Source organism: Diprion similis, chromosome 3 (genome assembly GCF_021155765.1).
Source record: "Diprion similis isolate iyDipSimi1 chromosome 3, iyDipSimi1.1, whole genome shotgun sequence".
NCBI classification, from domain to species: domain Eukaryota; kingdom Metazoa; phylum Arthropoda; class Insecta; order Hymenoptera; family Diprionidae; genus Diprion; species Diprion similis.
In genome coordinates this window covers 16,062,269-16,080,813 of record NC_060107.1, presented here as the reverse complement: position 1 = coordinate 16,080,813, position 18,545 = coordinate 16,062,269, and the positions used below count along the sequence as shown (strand labels likewise).

Here is an 18,545-nt window from a genome sequence, read left to right as displayed (position 1 = left end):
TGCTGCAGTACTCATATTCAACTGGCATAATATTCTCACGCGTTTTTGGATTAGAAGAATATCTTCTTCCGCGGTTGAGCAATTCAAAATTGTTACTACAGAAATGCAAAAAGTTTGTAAACCTTAACTGCTCTGCTTCTTAATACGTAGAAACAAGCAAATTTTTGAAGATTTTCATCGATATTATGTACAGCACGCCATTTCGTAATATATTTTACATCGTTGAATGGCGAAAGGAAATTATTCAAAGATAATCCGCAAACCTGCAATCATAGTAATTTGCTCGAGTCATTTATTCGTTGCTGAACACGAGTGCGACTGACTCGTTCGTTTTACTCAACACTCGTATTTATAAGCGGCTCTCTGTCGCTTGAGTCTCGCGTTCAGCAACGAATAAATGATCATGTATCAGGAGCTTTTAATAACTGCATCATCCAGGTATTGGGATCCTTGAATTCAGAAGATGTGATCAGGCCGTAGTAAATACAAAACGCCAACTTTTCCTTATTAACAATAAAAGGGGTAATTATTAATCTGATATTTCACTTCAAGTAGACTTAATGTCAGAACATAGAAGTAGAGTAGCTTGTAGGATTCATTTTGTGTCTCAATATTTACTGAATTGACTTAATCCGATCAGCCGATTACCGACTCCGACGCCATGTTGCCTTAACCACGCCCATATTGAGAATTCAAATTCCAAGTTGCTGGGAATTACATGAACTAAACTGAAAATTCACAGCTAGATAGCAAAGTCTAAGCCGTGCATTTTTAGAACAACTTTTTTCGTTCACTGTAAACAATGTACACAATACATATTTGCCGAGGACGCTAACGCGCGGTATTTATAACGCTGTGTTAATTCGCTTGCCCGCGCCTCGCTCCAAGGACGCGTCCGTGCCCATCGTTTTAGTCCGAGCGGGCGGGACGCGGTGATCTCATACTTGCATAACCTGACTTAACCAGGGTCGAATTGAGCGAGTCTCTGTCGAGTTCTCTCGTGCTTCCAGGGGTTCCTCTGCTCCAAAAATGTCTCATCGCATCACGATTCTAACCCCAAACGCGATGAAATAGGATTTTAATTCAGGCTGACTGTTAAGTAACAAGAATAATTAAGAATTTGCCTATCGTAAGTAATATTCCGAATTCAAAAACTTCGGTTAAGTTCAGGGCGTTCGAACGACGACGGATTAGTAACCACGGAATAATTAGGACTTCGTTTATTAGATATAATATTTCAAGTTCGCAAACCCGAGCTAACTTTAGGGTGTTGCGCAACGTGTTATGCATGCTACGTTACGAGTTATATTATATCACACCGAGTTTCCGCAGTGTAACACCGAGCAGCTGACAACGAGCTCGGCTGCATGACGTTAGGAACAAGGGGGCGTTAGCGTTCGATTGTGAACGATGCACACTGTTGCTCGTGGGGAGGGGAAGGGGGCAAAATACACCGAGCTAACAGCAAGGTGACCAGCTGCAGACAGCGCGGTGCCAAGACACAACGAATGAACGAACGAACAAACGTACGAACGAGTCGACGCGAGTTTTAATCTCTGAGTACGACGATACCGGTTGCGTTCCGATGGTAATGTAGTACAGAGAATCGAGAGACCGAACGTTATCCGTTGACAATTAGTGCTACAAGCGAGATGATATTAAAAAAAAAAAGACGCCAAGTCTTAGCGATAGCGTAGACCATGACGATGGTCGTTCTTCGACACATTATTCCGCTCTCGCCTCACGCGCAAAGTTTTTATCGCATCTGCGCATTCTATCGGTATCAATTTATACTTATGCGCGTGGATTTTTATCTGTGGATATTGTAGTTACCCAGGTAATTATATCGAATTAGAGTACACGCGTTGCGTATTAATGATTTACGAGCGAAACTTCATGCGAGTTCACGAGCGTCGGGAAGAGGAGGCGATACATAAATCCCTCGTCACGGAAGCGGTAGCGTCGCTTGAAGCTAGTCGAAGGTCGGTGCGAGTCAAGGACGCAAGTCGGTCAACAACAGGCACGCGGCAGGCAGCCGGCGCAACCCGCAACACGCATCGCGTAAAATACAACGTGGGCGAAGTTTAGTTGGTATAAAAATATACGGTTTAACGAAGGGCTCGACGGGTCCGGATATTCTCAAGGAGATTTCACAGAAATCGATTCAGACTTTGGGAAATTATACGTGTTTGGTCACCGGGAAATTTTTTTTTAAATTCATGGAAAATTGATACAAAATATACAAAATTCAGTTGAAAAGTAGCGGTGCCAGAACCTCAAACGAGTAACAATCATTATCAATATACTTTTACGATTTCATATCCATGTATTGAAGTTTGAAAAAATTTCGTTGTATAGGAAAAGAACGATGTGTAAAAATACCATTAGCTTAAATTGTCGATAAAATAAACAGTTTGACATGCGATCGTTTCATCGCCCTTTGAGATTTCTCGATCACTCTGGCTTTAGCTTATATAGCTCTCGTAGATTTCAATTAAGTATACAGAGTCAAAATATTTCTTCACTACTTCCGTAAACATAGCATAATTACTGCGTAATACATGAATCGTTCGTCGACACGAAATATTTACCGGCAATATCAAAACCCAAAATATAAATTATAATTCAAGTGTTCGTTCGAACATTTCATTAATTCTTTCTGAAAGATTTTCTTAAGACATTATTTTCTTTCGTGAATTGTCCCTTCGAATAGCATTAAAAAAAAAACCGTCACGAGCCGCGGGTAGTTTATTTTAACATGCAAACTTTCAGCTAAGAAATTAGATATATGATGAGCATTATGATATCTTTTAGCGCATGTTAAATGGTAGTCGGTTGCTATGCTCTCATCAAGCCTAGAAATACTCTTTCTGCGCATTATAAAACAACTGCATATAAGTATGGAGAAGTGCCGCGCGTGCACTCAGGGTCACTATGACCTTAGTCGTTGCTTCTCTCACCCCCGCTCAAGCGCAGAGCCACGTGCCGCGTTCCATTATGACGTCAAAAGTGCGCATGCACATTATGCAGGTACAGAGGAATTCTGTGCGAAGGATGTGACCAGGGTGATTAAAACTATTTTGAGTGGGTGTGCAAGCCTTAGAACGAGTATTTTACGTGGGCTGGGGTGTCAGGATGCAATATTTCGTTATATTACTCGTACTCTAAAGCAAAATGGAGCATAATTTAAGATTCATCAATCGTATTCAAGTTTTAACGACCTGGTTCAACAGGTACAACAATATTTACAAAATATTCGCAGACAAAAATATATATCGCAATCAAAAATCTGACATGTTTCTACAAAACTGGTAATATTTGAAAATATTATTGGTTCATGCGATAATGACGGTACAGAAAAAATTTAAACCAAATTTAGAAAATTCCTTTTTATCAGACTACTTGTACTTATTCTGGTCATTGATAACGGCACTAGACAAATTCGCAGCATTCACATACTGTACGTGTTTAATTTTATTTTGGAATATGATAAACTTTGATATTAAAGCATCAAGTTAATGAAACAATCTTTTACGAACTTCAACAATCCTTATGAAAATTTGTTTTTCAGGTGCATATTTATCGTCTACAAAATGTAGAAGTTTTATGGGTAAAAAATTCCTGCTCCTCATATGAACACAAGGTAAAGTATTTTAAAATAACCTGGTTGTATTTTTTTTTTTATTTCCATTAAGAACTATAATTGTAAAAGTCATTTGTCATTGAATTTCACTGCTTTTGACGTGAATAAACATAGGTACTTTAGCATGAGTGACGTCATACGTTTTTCAACTAGGTGTTAATTTACTTGAACTTTGTTTCAAATGAAAAAAGAAAACGAATGTCTAAATTATTCATCTTCAAACTAGTAAAATATAGTATAAAAGAAAAAAAAAAAAAAAATCCGTGACACTTCCCTGTTACGTGTAACCGCTGCATTGCTGTGCTTTAATAGTGTGAGTATTCAAGTGTGCGATAACATGGATATAAAATCCTAGTGTTATTACTACATATTCTGCGCAGACAAGAAGCGCGCGTGCCTTCGATATAGTCTTTCAACCAACAATCTACGACTGCCAGCACTTCCTGACTACGCGATACACGTATGTTATATCTTTACAATGAATGTGTAGAATGGTATATAGATATAAATATATATGCATACTAACAGCCCGATTCGTAAATGGCATTTATACAGAATGGTTATATGTATATCATGTACAGGCCTGATCGACGAGACAGTATGAACGGAAACTTCTATGCTTTCCACAATTATTTAGTGGCAAATTTCGGCACAATGGAATAATAAAAGAAGAGAATCATCCAAACATCAAGCTCAAGAATTAGTAATTTATTTTTTACCCTCAATCTTGGATGTTTTTAGAAGTAAAGAAAGTTTATCCAAACAATTAGAAGTATAAAAAATCGAAACAAAATATTTCGCAAAAGTTGCATCTGCCAAAAGGATGTTACATTAACTTATTGATAAAAGCGATCGATTGAAATTGATACTTCATTCAATGAACTCACGACAGCTGAAACGCAATTTAAGTAGGCGCTATTATTGCAACGTCATTGTTCGGTATTTTAGCATGATGGAGTGTCAAAATCTAGATTTTATAGGTTACGGTAGAAGCGCGGAGAATAGATTAGACGTGATGAAACGTAACCAAAATTTCAGAAATAAAGTCCTATTCAAACGTCTACGACATTTATCGAAATCGGAGGCAAATTTAACGAATACTATAAAATAATCTTACTCCTTTTTGTGGAATTATCATTCATGATCTCAATTACAGTTTCAGAGTAGAAAAAAAAAGTAAGAATCACCACAAAATTTGTAACAAACCCAATTAATCCAGAAACAATGCTGCATGCAATTTTTTATACTTTTTATTGACGACTAACGTTTTCTTCTGTTATCTACACTGTTATTTTCAGATCGGAAAAAAGGAATAAATATTCCATCGGTAGTTTAGTTGCTAAATTCGCCTCGTTAACCTTGTGCAAATATCACCGGTTGGCCTTGAAATATCAGTTTTAACGCAAACGATTATTATAAATCGTTGAGACTCGGACGCGTAAGTATACGCTTATCGATTCAAAGTCAAGCGTGAATTCAATTTGACATAACATATAATATAGATTACTTATCGATGTTGTGCCTATTGGCCGGATGCATTTAGTCACTCCACGTGCTTCCGCCCATCTATTTTTTATTTCTGTATATGTAGCTGATCTGATGAATTTCTCTGTTTTCACTTTATCTTTCGTATAATATTCATCTACGGTATTATTCAATTAATTCAATTACAATAACATGACACACTTAACATTTCATATAAGCACATGACTAAGGGTAGATTGATCTGCCTTTTAATCGGCAGCGATGGCCCATACGTCATCTAAATAACTAAAATAATTCATAATAATTTCATTAGGCGTATAAACAAAAGACGACGTTTGCATTATCAAAGTCATTGGGCAAACTTTCATTCAAATGATCAATCTTCACTTTCTGTATCCCCATCGATAGATTTTTTCAAGAATTCTGTCCATCGGTCAGGCCTGAAGTTGCTTTTAGGGGGAACTTCCGTAAAATTTCGATAATATCGATGATGATATGACGATTGACATTTCTTTCCGGACACATATCACCATAATCTAAATTTTGTTGGAAGGAATTTTTGATCCCATCTTTTTTGAGTCATTTCGAAAATAAAAAACTTGATATTATGGAAATTGCATAGGAGTGCTCCGTTAACGACACCTTCCAAACCCAAAACATGTCTTAACGACAGTTTTCAACCCCGAAAGAAGTCTCAATGACTGTTTTTATTACCTAGAGAGGTTTCAGTGACAGTTTTCAAAGCTCTAAAAGGCGTTTCAACGTCTTTATGCCGATTGCAAATTGGGCAAAATTTAAAACACCCAATTCTAAATCGAGTAAATCGAATTTACACGCATACAATATATATCAGTGATGCTGACGCTGTGAGATTTTCCGTCGTCATCATCTGGCACTTATCCAGTTTACATCATCACACCACAGCAGCAGCCAAGGCGATCTAGTGAGCCGCGAAGCTTGGCAAGGACCGGCTGCTTATGCGTGTCACTGTGTCACGAATATATCAGTATAATGTGTATGCTTATAACTCTATCCACCATGCAGGATCCCGATGGCAGAAGTTGGCGCAGTTGTGCCCCTTTTTGAATATGCCGCCTTTCGGCAAAGCAAAATTTGTAGTGCATAAAGATAAAACACGTATATCAGGCAACGTTAAAGAACGAACGAATCTCATTGTCATCGCAGTCTATTATATGAATACTATCCAGGCATGTATAGCATAATGTAAAATGCGGAAGGTCACTTATACTCGCTGTTATTATACTTGCGTCTTTTTTTTTCTAGTCCCGTCGCGTCGCGAGTATGCCGTGGAATTATTTAACATCATTTCCTCGAAGGTTGCATACCGATATACTAGTAACTTACACCTTACGTATCCCAGCCAAAAAGAGAATTGACAAGGTAAATTTTGTGTGAAAATTCACCTACGCATTCATGTATTATGTGTTTAATATATGCGTAGGTATGTATAATCATTGATATAGGATTACGTAACGATGAATGCATAATTTACCCGTATGTGGCTGTTGCATAATGCACAGGCGTTACTTTGCTCGTTGAATAAATTGCGGATAAAGAATGTGCAACAGCAGCAGCAGCAGCAGCACCACACTGAAACGTGTTAATCTTATTATGTGGCAAATGATGCATGCAGGTTAAAAAATAGAGCAACTTTACGGACGGCGATCGTTGCCGATGCCTGAACACACTCTTGAGTATTATAACCTTGAGTACCAGATACCGATATTGATATAAAGGCGAAAACATGCATCCCGAGAACTCTGCGCTCTCTGTCATTTGTACGGAATAGCGTTGTAACCTGCACCCACGCTACGAAGACAGCTGTGCGCATGAATAATAATTAATAAATATCCACGCCCCGTGGCCTTCTGTACAACTTCATTTCAATTTCCACGTGTATAAATATGCGCAGCCTGAGGGTGGTGTATTAAGGTAGCTCATTTGCACAGGTTTGTAAGTGCCTCGAAAAACACCATACAAAATAGATCTCTGTGTGTCCATTAGTAAGGATTAAATTGTCAAGTTAAGTTTAATCAAATGAATCGTTCTTGTTAATAACTATTTATAAATACTTTTGCCAACGCCTGCTTGAAAACTTCAATTTCCGAAGTCTGCGAAACGTGCGTAAAGTAGCCCATTTCCGAACAGAACGGTAAAACAACTTTGGCGCATGCGCATAAATGAATTCTTCGATTTTAAACATTGGGGCTTTATTTGGCGCATGCGCACTTTTGAATTGCCCAATTTTACGCCCGGTGCGTAAGTTATTCTACTTCAATTTTACGCAGTGTCAGTGGCACGTTCATTGCTTCTTAAATCAAACTTTCCTTCACAGATGTTGGAAACAATAGCGTGTATCACACGTGCCGATTGGCGGTATCTGACTCGAGTAATCACGCTGCGAACTTTACGCTCACCGGAAATTACCCACTTTCCGCACTAGTAACAAAACCCACTACCATTGATTTTTTATAGAATAATCGCTAAAAAATTCATCTGATAGTAATGCCACTATAAGTTTCAATTTCAGTGTGGAACCCAATTGAGTGGTGGCGTCTAAGTGTGAGTATATGTTAGCTACTTGACTTCATACCCATATTCTGTGCATACGAAATATACATTTTTAGTTGCCTGTGGTATCGGGGCTGATTTCAAATTTTTTATTTTTCGTTTCCCATGAAATTGCGGGAATGGACGACCCATGCATAAGGGCGCTCTAGGCAGGCACCCTGTTCGCCCGCCTCTAGCTACGGCGCTGTCTATACGACTGCAGTTCAACGGTTCAAGTCGCGAATAGCCAACGATATTCCGTGTCTTTTTTAGCTTGACATTAACTGGGATCCCCCTCCCTCCATCTTTCTTAGTGCAGTGCATCTTTGCAGAGCTTTACGCATGCACGGGTCGCGCGCACGTTATATGTAACAGCTGCTCTCCCCCAATTTCAAATTGACCAAGCCAGTAGCAGTGATGTCACGTGTGCCAAATGCGCAATTACGACTAGTTTAATTAGTTGATTGGTAACTTCGCTGATGTCATCGCGTAGTAGGTACGTTAAAAATATTACAGGAGATGGCAGTGGAGAAGAGAAATTAATAAAAAAGAGGAAAGTAATCATTCAAGTCGTAGGAAACGAAAAATATTTTATTCCTGTATCTATGTATTTACTGTGAATATGTCCATAAAAGTTCGATTACCAAATGCGGATATGAAGGCCAGTTGCCTACCTTTCTGACTTGCGATTAACGCGGATTATTAAACTAGGCGTACACGGATAATGATCACTTCTAATTTTGGTAATTATATGCATTGAACTCTAATCTAGTATGGCGGCGGACTTGGCGATCAGCTGATCGTTTGGGCATCGGTTTCAGCTGAATTGTACGAATATAAATGCGCAGAAAAATCTGTGAAAGCAAGTACACTTTTCTTTGGTTATGATAAGTTTGAAAAGTGAAATTAAAGCGAAATCATGGCAACGAAAAGGAAAAGTTTAATGTTGATGAACAGAAAAAAATTGTATGTATTTTCGATTATCAAAATTTTCAATAAAGTTCATGGCAATGAGTAGTGTAGTTCATGGTGTGAGTAGAGGAAATGATATAATTAAAGAATCACAAGGTACATATTCTATTCTTGTCGAAATACCGATATTGTTAAGCTTTTTAGGTGAGGTTATACATTTTTTCAGGTCAAAAGACGGTTAATCAAAAAATGGTTGTTCACCTGAAAAATTGTATAATGAATTTGCGCCTACCTGTATACGATTACACATTCTTTATAACGATTCGGTACGGCGTCTTATCACGGCCTTAATGTATGTGTGCGTGGGTCTGATATTGAAGTAAGTGGCCTTTAAAAATGCGTAAGTATCACGTTGTGCGTGAGGTATGCTAACCCGGAAGTGTCCAGGGTCACGAAATACAAAAACTATTGAGAGTTGCAGGTGGTTCGAACCTTTGAGATGATTGGACAAGAGTAGAAAGAGATACTCTGTGTCGTTTCTATGGTGTATATTCTAAAACTTTCAGCATTGCAATGTTGCATGCATTCTCTCATGCGTATAATAAGGGAAAATTATTCTGGATGTTGATTTCCAGAAAAAAAAAAAAAATTTCTTGTATTTTGCTTACCTTTTTCTTGCGCGGATGCTGTTCGCCGAGATAATCGAGGACGATCCCCTCGTCCAGAGTTGTCGTCGATCCCGGGGTACTGCAGGATGAGGAACCGGAAGTGTTTGCGTTGTGCTGCGTGTTCGCATGGTGGTGAGATGACGAGGGAATTGCCGGGGTTGGCCACGGCGACGGCGTCATTGGAGCGCCCTCGTCGCTCAGCGGAGGACTTGGAGTTCCGCTCCGCCAGGAGGCGCCACTGCTGCTGCTGTTCGAGGCTCCTCCGGCTCCTGGTGATCCAACGACCACACCACCACGACCTCCCCATGACCCTTATCGGTGGGGCAAAAATCAGAATTTTCATCAGATACACGTTCTTCTATTGCTTTTGCTGCATAGATCGTTCGGATACGAAAGCGATTAGGATGGAACGAATTCATACTCCAGGAATTCAGAATTGAGAGTTTTCACCCACGTGTATGAAATTTTTTGCCTGTTCATAGACTCAGTGAGAGTGTTTTCAACACAACGTCTTATGGGGGAACTGCTGTTGAAAATCTATGTGTACGAAATAAACATGTTTTTAAAAGATGGAATTAAATGGAAAACTAGCGGCATTTTGTACAGTTTGTGAAGATTCAAAATATCAGAACAACTCAATGCGTCGTCGCCTTTATTGAAAAGAGATTTGCACCATCGATGGTAGAGCTAGATAGGATAGACTCCCAGATTCAAAAACTCAACAAACCCGTGACGTAGCAGGAATTATAAAAACATCCACTCTAGGAGTTATTCGTGAAAAACTTCAATTCCTTAAATTTTATTGAATGATTTATAGAGTAATTTGATCGCTAATAATAAATTAATAGGGATATACATTAGGTAGCGTTTTTGAGACACCCAAAAAATCAATCCAACAGAGCTGACAATGAGCTGGTTTATGCTTTTACTCGGATATTGGTAAATTGATTATTGTTTTTTGTACCAAGCATTCGATATTTGAAGGATCATTCGAAAATAATTTGAAGAATATGAAATTGTAAGATCCTTTATTGAGTCACATTTTAATATCACAGTTAAATTTTCTGAGTTTACTTGTAAAAAAAAATCAAGAATTGCGGCTCACAATAAACAATGATTCAAAGTGTTCTCGAATCCTACGATAAGATTTCGTATACGAGATCAATAATGGACGAAAAATTATCAGCAATGATAAGAATAAGTAACAATAACCACAGCAGTAGCAGCAGGTTTATATATAGTACTGTAAGTGTACAAAACTTTGAATTGGTTGTTTGTGCACGTCATTGTGGTTTTCATAAAATCCGTTGAACGAGTCCCCGAGATTTTTATACCTAGATTATTGTTGTACGTAAGCGCGTTGATAATTGTGTTGAGTGTACGTATTATATTTTTTATCTTTGTTCCTAGATCCGATAAACTTGATAGCCGTTAGTTTATGGGAGTGACGCTTACGCGTTTGCAATACGCGAGTGTTCAAGGTTCGTTCTAAGGTCAACCGCAGCGAGCGATACGAAAGGAGATCACGTTTCTTTCTTGGAGTGAGTCTGAGCTGATAATTAATTGATTAAGGACAGCGTAGCTGCAAGATCGCAACCCAAACTAACCGCAGTCTTTCTCGGTTTCTCTCTAAATTCTTTACTTTGTGCTGCCGATGTCACACGATCAAACGCTGTAAAAGAGGTCGAGTTTTCAATAGGTTTACATGTTTTGAGCTGTAGAGAATCACTTTCGACCATTTTAAGTTTGTATTCTGGATTTTTATGATTAATTTTCGCCCATTTCTTTGTGATTTTGCGCTGAAAACTAGCTTATGACTGATACAATTATTAGTAAAATCCATGGAGCAACTCTAAAGTTATTTGTTAAGATAATGCTACATTGTATTACTAGTGCGGAAAGTAGAAAATTTCCGATGAGTGTGAACGCAGATTAAGCGACTCAGGCGAGTGCGATAATCACACGATTCACGCTATTTTGCCAGCCTCTGTGAAGGAAAGACGGTTTTGAAAAGCACAGAAGGTGCCACTAACAGAATGTGAAACTAGAGTCAGGTGAATTACGTTCAATGACACAGCGCGTAAAATTGAGTTATTCGAAAGTGCGCATGCGCTACAAACAAAATCTTAGTGTGTAGGTTACAGCATTTGAATCGTACGCATGCGCCAACGTTGTTTTACCGCACTGTTTGGAAATGGGACACTTGGGGAAAATCAAACTCTCCAAACAGGTGTTGGAAATGATGTTTTTCGACTGGGAATAACTCGTAAACAAATCTACCAATTTAGATGAATTTCGGTCCAGAAGTTCGGTAGCATACTGTCAAGATTTTTAGTTATTTGCAGAAATATAGGGGATTTCTAAGAACAGTTAATTTCTTTTGAATATGATTCTAGTTTTTCTGACGTTGAGTAAAACAAGATACAAAAATATGTACGATATTGATTTCCTGTCACTGAAACCAAGCACGATTTACTCGGGCCATCCTTCCGACCATTAGTCGTCTGCACTCCTGCAGCCTGGGTATCTATCATCACGGGTGGTAATACGCGCATATATACATAGGTAGAATCTACATAATATTGGTACGTATCCGCTTGTGACTTCAGGGAAATGTTGCGCGTGACTCGTCCAGTGTCACGCGACAGCTCAGACACGACGAATAGCAACGAGGTAGCTGGTAGAGTTGAGTGAATTGAAAAAGGAAATTATGACTATGACACTGACAATGTGCTTTCTGGGTGCAAAATACCGACTCCGGCCAGACCGGAAACAATTATTTTTCCTATAGAAATCGAGCCATGCTAGTTGATTGTGATCATATTTTAATAAAACTATTCAAAAGACATGATATCACTGATTCAGAAAAGCACCGATTACCTACATTGACAAAATATTTTGAGGGTCAATGAAAAAATGTATCTATGATTCATGTGAAAGACTGCTATCGTTTCTATAAACTGAGGCACTTTAATTTAATGGTTGAAGTTCTCCTGAGTTTAAATAGCCCTTGCTCGTCGTCGTACAGAATTTGAAAGTATAGTTATCAGCTGTTGTGAATAGAAAAACGTACATTTATCACAATATTTTACCCTAAACCGACTTCAATTAGCCACAGTTGCGTTAAAATAATGTAAGAAATTATATTATACGGGACTCAACCATAATGTGAACTGTGTCGATCTGAAAGTATCACGTTTCTCCCACAAATGCGGGAAATATGATCTCATATTTCCTGCGAATTATTTTTTCAGTTCTCTCTGATTTTCTTTTTGTATTAAGCGCCGTCGATTCACCGGCGTGAGTGAGAGCTAGTTTTAGTGGCTATAATTCAAAAAGTTGGAAAAACCGGCCATATTATGTATAAACTGTAAATAATATTGTAGGTTCCAAACTGATAATCACACTTACGCAATACGAATAAAAGATTTACATTGATTTTCAATCAAAAATTTTGAAAGTACTCCACTCCACCAGAGTTGAGTAGAAAATAAAGTCCTGTGTGTAAAACAGCAGTAAAAGTCAATAATCCCAGACTTTATTCCCTTGTGACACAATATACTACGATACGATTTACAGAGAGTCTCTGAGATTTCTTGCGTACAAATTTTCTTGAAAAATTGGAACTCATCCGAAATCGTGGTAGTTATGAATATTATAGGCGAAGGGGGGTGGTTCGGGGGTTTCTTGGACACATCGAACGACCGATAAATTGACTTATAGCTACCATAATTCTCGATTAGTGATAATGTTTAAGAAAATATCATACGCAGAAAAACTCAAAAATTCCTTACAGATCAGAAGAAATTTTTCAAAACTGTTGCGAGTTGAAAGTAAACTAGGACAAAAAATTGTACCAAGACTAAGTTTACTGAGACGAAACAGCCCATAGCCCTGCTTCCAAATTACGCATAAGAATGAACGAGCGCTGTTTGAATACAGAAGACTCCAATCTTCCCAATGTTTTCTCAATCAATGTTGTATAACCCATTATTCCCTGCTAATCGTAAGTCATATGATTTCAAACGCAGGTGCTCAGATGTATTGATACGATAGTGGTAGAAGGATTCGGAAGATATTAACAAGTTTCGTTTTCTCTTGAAACTGTACAACTGAATTACTTTGTATAGTGAATAATTTATATTCAAATGAATGATATTATATTCAAGAGGTATTTCTTTTTCATAGAACCTTGGCTACCACCGATAAATCCCAGCCCTGCAGATTTTAGGTATGCTGAGAACGTTTCGTTTCGATTCCTGGCACACAGATTACACACGTAAGTTCACCGCACGTATTTCCACGGATGTATATAACGAAGTGTATATAATAGGTGCGTGTATAAGTATGTGTATACCGTTAGGCTATCTCAAACACAGAATACATGCAGTCGCCGAGTAGTCACGCTTCGTTTCGTACTACACGCGTGCCTTTCGACGTTTATAACGGCATCAGGTCTGATTATTATGTGAGTGTATATACTTATACAGGACATATATACTCAGAGAAATTTCTCGCCATATAATTTTTTTTCCCTTGTCGGCGTGAAAACTCGGCAGAATTCTATATTGTTATAGGACGAGTTTCTCCAAGAGTGGCCACATTCAAACTTCAAGACTGGCGCTGGGATTTTAATACGCTGAACAATTGCCATTTCGTGTAATAAATTTCCAACGCCAACTGGGTCATATTTAATTGTAACAGTGGTTTTTATCCTATATTTGACTGTACATCGATCCAATGCCGGCAAATGAAAGTCTGACATCTTGCTCAACGTTTTTTGTGCGTGCATGTTCTTTAAATTGGCTTCAAACTATCAGCTGATTGCTCCATGTGTCGCCATATTGCCCTAACCTATACGCCAATAATAGGAACCCCAATTGGTATTTGTATACAATTTATGATGGTTCTTAGAATAAGCTTTGTCAAAAATGTCTTGCAAAGCGTAATTCTCTATCTCAACCATGAACCCTTAGGCAGGGTGTGCATATGTATGTGTAGTTTCGAAAACGTATGTTTTTATTTCAATTGCAGTATATATTTTATCGCGGGGCTAACCATTCTCAAAGAAATCTGTAATTAGCGAGAAATTAGCGAGCACCAATGCCACTATTTGGTAAAAATATCAACATCGGCTATGAATAATTTTTTGGCGAGTTATAGGATTGATGATTGCACCTGTATGGTCGTTAAGAAAATTTTGGACAATCGAGGGAAAAAGCATTGAAATAAACCAGCAGCTGGTTTTCACGAGTTCTGAGGTTACTGCACGCAACTTATCATATTGAAGTTAGTAACGATATCGTAACGATTCATGCTGCAGAAAAACCGTTATTTCGCGTTTTTGAAATTGCCCGGAATTGAGTAAACCGTAATAAAACAAAACACACTCATAATTCGAAATCTTAGTTCCTTCAAAACTATTGTAAAATTAAGACAATAGTGATTGAATAACTTCTTTTTTTTATCTATCTATTCATCAACAGGCCCGACCTTTTATCAGCAACCAGTCAAGCTTCGAGTGAACTTATCGTTTGAAAGAAAAAAAAGTGTAAACACTGTTTTCTGAATATGTCGGTAAAACAGAGAAATTAGCAATACTCTTAAGAGTCGAACACTCGGCAATGTTTTCGAGGTACGTCTTGTTTGTAACCACTTTCAATAAAGGACGAGGTAAATGATATGAGATGAATAATTAGTAAAATAAATGTATACCGACCGTAGTTGTGCTGGCAGTGTAACGGCAGAGGGTTGTGAGGGCTGTGAGGTGAACAAGAAAGCGACATGAGAACGAGGGCTGCGGTACACTCGTCCATGCAATCGCCCCTCTCATTTGTCCGGCATCCTTCGCGTCCACATCCGTGTAACGGCCTCTCACCGCCTCCGTAGGATCTCTCCGAATCGTTGCCGGAGCTCGGCCTTCTCTTCCGCGACCTATAACACACAAGAAGAGGAAACGATGCGTCGTTATCTTCGAGTAAATAATGAAACCAATTCAGCCTACGTAACAAGCCAGCTAACAATCATCTTTTTATCCACTAACAATTTTATAGATTATATATAATATATAATATATATATATACTAATTATCATCTAGCTAGATCATCGGGCATATCGTCAGAACTTTTAGGTATCACCATAATTCAACTAGTTGAGATCAATTGAACCGATACTAATTGTAAGCAGTATTGTGATTCAAAATATATATAGACAGATGCCAACCAGATGGTATTTACCAATTTGTGCAAAGTTTTCTGTCCCTGTACATTCGTGTAATTCGGCTAAGATCGAGGCTAAAATGATCAGCAAATAGTGCCGAAAAAATCGTTGATCGTTAATTTTCCGATCTAAAAATAAATATTTTCTCCCACTAGATGGCGTCTCGCGTTAATATCTATACAATACCTGTAGCGTACATACATACATACATACATACATGAATATGTATCATGTGTTATAAAAATTGCGAAGTAGTACAATTATGAATACAGTATCAATTGCGTCTAACAAGGGGAAAGCAAGTCGGTGCCTGTGGTGTACCTATTTCCACATTTTTCCACGCACCGACTCAACGTGCAGCGAGATCGCTTATCGGCTAATTTTCCGACAAGGATAGATTATAAGGACTCTCGTGTCAGTGTCGACTAGCTGACCATTCGACCACGAAGAATTTCGCAACACTTCACCACCACTTCATAATCGTAATTTGCTGGTGGTGGTGGTGGTGGTGGTGGTGCTACACCTGGCCTGCAGAAAACGCGTCTGTGAACCAGCCGCAAATCCGCGCTTGACTTCTCATCGAGACTCTTGCCACTCGTGCAGAGTTAGCGGTGACGAAAATATACCCGTTTTACCGGACATCTGGGCGAGAACCCTACCCGCCGATCACACCGTGCAATAGACTCGCATACAGAGTGTAAGTGCTTTGCATGATGCAGGTGATCGGAACGAATTATATACCAGCGTGATTTCTTTTCTATCCATCTTTCCTCGTCTATTTATTTGTCTATTCGTTCATGTAGGTTATTATTACTTCGCAATGTACAACGTCATGCGAATTTAACAGCTTTCAGAAAGGGATTGCTGTAGAGAAATTAGAAGAAGAAGAAGAAGAAGAGGAAACGGTGGTATCTAAGAATAACAAGGAATCAAGACGAAGAAGAAGCCGTTGAGAAAAGAGGTCAGGAATTTCCTCGGGTAACGAGGCTGCTGCTGATATAGGTATACGCATTAAACACCGTCCTACGCTGCTGATCTTCCTTTATACACACACATATGCCGGGGAAAGTGGGCTTTCAGAAGCTACGGAGCGCAGCATTAGCGATTCTTGATGTGGGCGAGGTTGGGGCAACATGGCGTCGTATCAGCTAATCAGCTGATCGCTTAAGATCGTCAATTTCCCGAGTATCATAGAACGGAGAACATTTTACGAGCTCTTGCACTTTCGTTTTATCAAATTGCGCTAACAAACAGTGAAATGTATTATAAAAAACGTAAGACCACCACTTTGATAATCAAATACGAGATCTAGCTAGACGAAAAGTTTCTGGACAAAACAATTCTAGACATCTGAATCGTCAGAGTTTCAATGGCGGGTATTTCAAAAGTGAAAATTTTACCGGCGTGAATCTGTATCAATCGTTTTTACAATTTTTACAACGAATTTGCACGGAATAAAAAAGATCTCTTACCACAAGGCTGACGGACAAGTTTATCATCACCGGTTGTTTTGCGAGCGCGAGAGAATCGATCAAGGTCACATTAAGTTGGTACAGGTTTTACCGCTATTGCGAATATGATATTATAATGTGCGGAGCTTTGCGCCAGGTGATCGCGAGTGAAAGGCAGCACTCACTGTACGTCGGTGTTCGTGTAATGCTTAGGTCTGTAAGCATAACACAACGCTCAACTTGCATTACAGGTATACATAATGCTTGCGATAGTTACCCTGATGAACGATTCGATTTTTACATCTTCGCGACTGTACGTATCTTCTTCGTTATTGTAAACTTAGATACTGTTTCACAACAACTCACTATTAGATCTGGTTCGCCCTAGAATCTCGATAATTAATCGATGTCTACCCACGTAGATTCCTCGTGAGGGTGAAGTCGTACAATATCTGTATGAATATCCTGCACCTGTTCAGCTGATCTCATCATCATGCAGAATGGTAAAAAAGTTTTTTACCTGCAATCCTGCAATAACGACGATGGTATGGGTATACAGAGATAAATAAAATCCAGTGCCAAGTGAAAGTTGTGGCTGATTAACGAAACGCAAGCAATAAGACTCATGTAGCTGCAATAAGCTAGCTGTTCAATAAATAAAAAAAAAGTAGTAATAAGTAAATACAAATTCGCTAGTCAAGTGTTTTCATTGCTTTTGTGGATAAAAAAAGGTATCGATGGAAGGACTACATACTTATAGTAGCTCATTAGACATCACCAAATCATAGTAACATCAACCCTCAATTGTAATAACATAGTGAAAAACTGCAGTAATATAGATACTACAATTGTGGTTACATATTATATACATATATTAAAATTGTGAAGACTTAGAATACAATTGATTGTATTCTGTCCAAATTTGACTACTTTTGGCGATACTTTTTTCGTGTTTCGTGTAAATGTTTTTCAAACCATTTTCGAGATCACTACTCCAATTCGGATAGATATGTGAAATCACGTTGGATTTGAAATTTTTTACATTTCAAAGAAATTAAACCACTTTACACATGAATTTATTACGGGAATGAAGAAGCTTTGGTGCAGCGCTTCGGCGATTCTCGTTGCGCTTAATGCTCTGTAGCAGAGTAAAAATTCAGGATAATACTACATATGATGTATAAGATTTACCCATTGACTTTAGATGAAAAATGATCATAACTCGAAGTTTACTGTAACGTGTAAGTCCAAGAATTAGAAATCTATTGCTGAATATTTCTCAACTATATAATCAACAGTACTGTGTAGACAAAAACTAATGAAGTATAAAATAAAAAAACAAACATATCATGGTTTTTAATAGTGTGTAACATAACTTTCAATGATTTATTGAATTCGAAAATCTCAACAAATTGAGTTTGTATAAAAAATAAAACGCCATTTTTATTTCAAAATTTCCATTGTCGAAATTTATTTTGTAATATAATAATATTAAGTATATTTAGAAGTGTACTGTGTATATTATGTTACTGTTTGGAAGCGGAAAGAAAAGCGTGAGAAACGTAATTATCAAGCTTAGTATCGAAGAAAATTTG

General features: G+C 38.2%; 1 protein-coding gene and 1 long non-coding RNA gene across 3 annotated transcripts in view; one reads left to right on the top strand and one right to left on the bottom strand.

The window, feature by feature from the left end:
- Positions 1-18,545, bottom strand: part of LOC124404848 (zinc finger protein 395) — an 84,581-nt gene that overhangs the window by 22,856 nt on the left and 43,180 nt on the right. For both annotated transcript variants that reach the window (XM_046879297.1, XM_046879298.1), the window contains exons 3-4: positions 14,999-15,213; positions 9,280-9,590 (exon numbers count right to left, since the gene is read on the bottom strand). In XM_046879297.1, coding sequence (XP_046735253.1) covers positions 9,280-9,590; positions 14,999-15,213 — 526 coding nt within the window. The remainder of the gene's footprint in view (positions 1-9,279; positions 9,591-14,998; positions 15,214-18,545) is intronic.
- LOC124404854 lies at positions 16,906-17,614 on the top strand. The gene is made up of 3 exons (XR_006929032.1): positions 16,906-17,035; positions 17,108-17,201; positions 17,295-17,614. It is a non-coding gene; the product is annotated as an uncharacterized LOC124404854 (long non-coding RNA).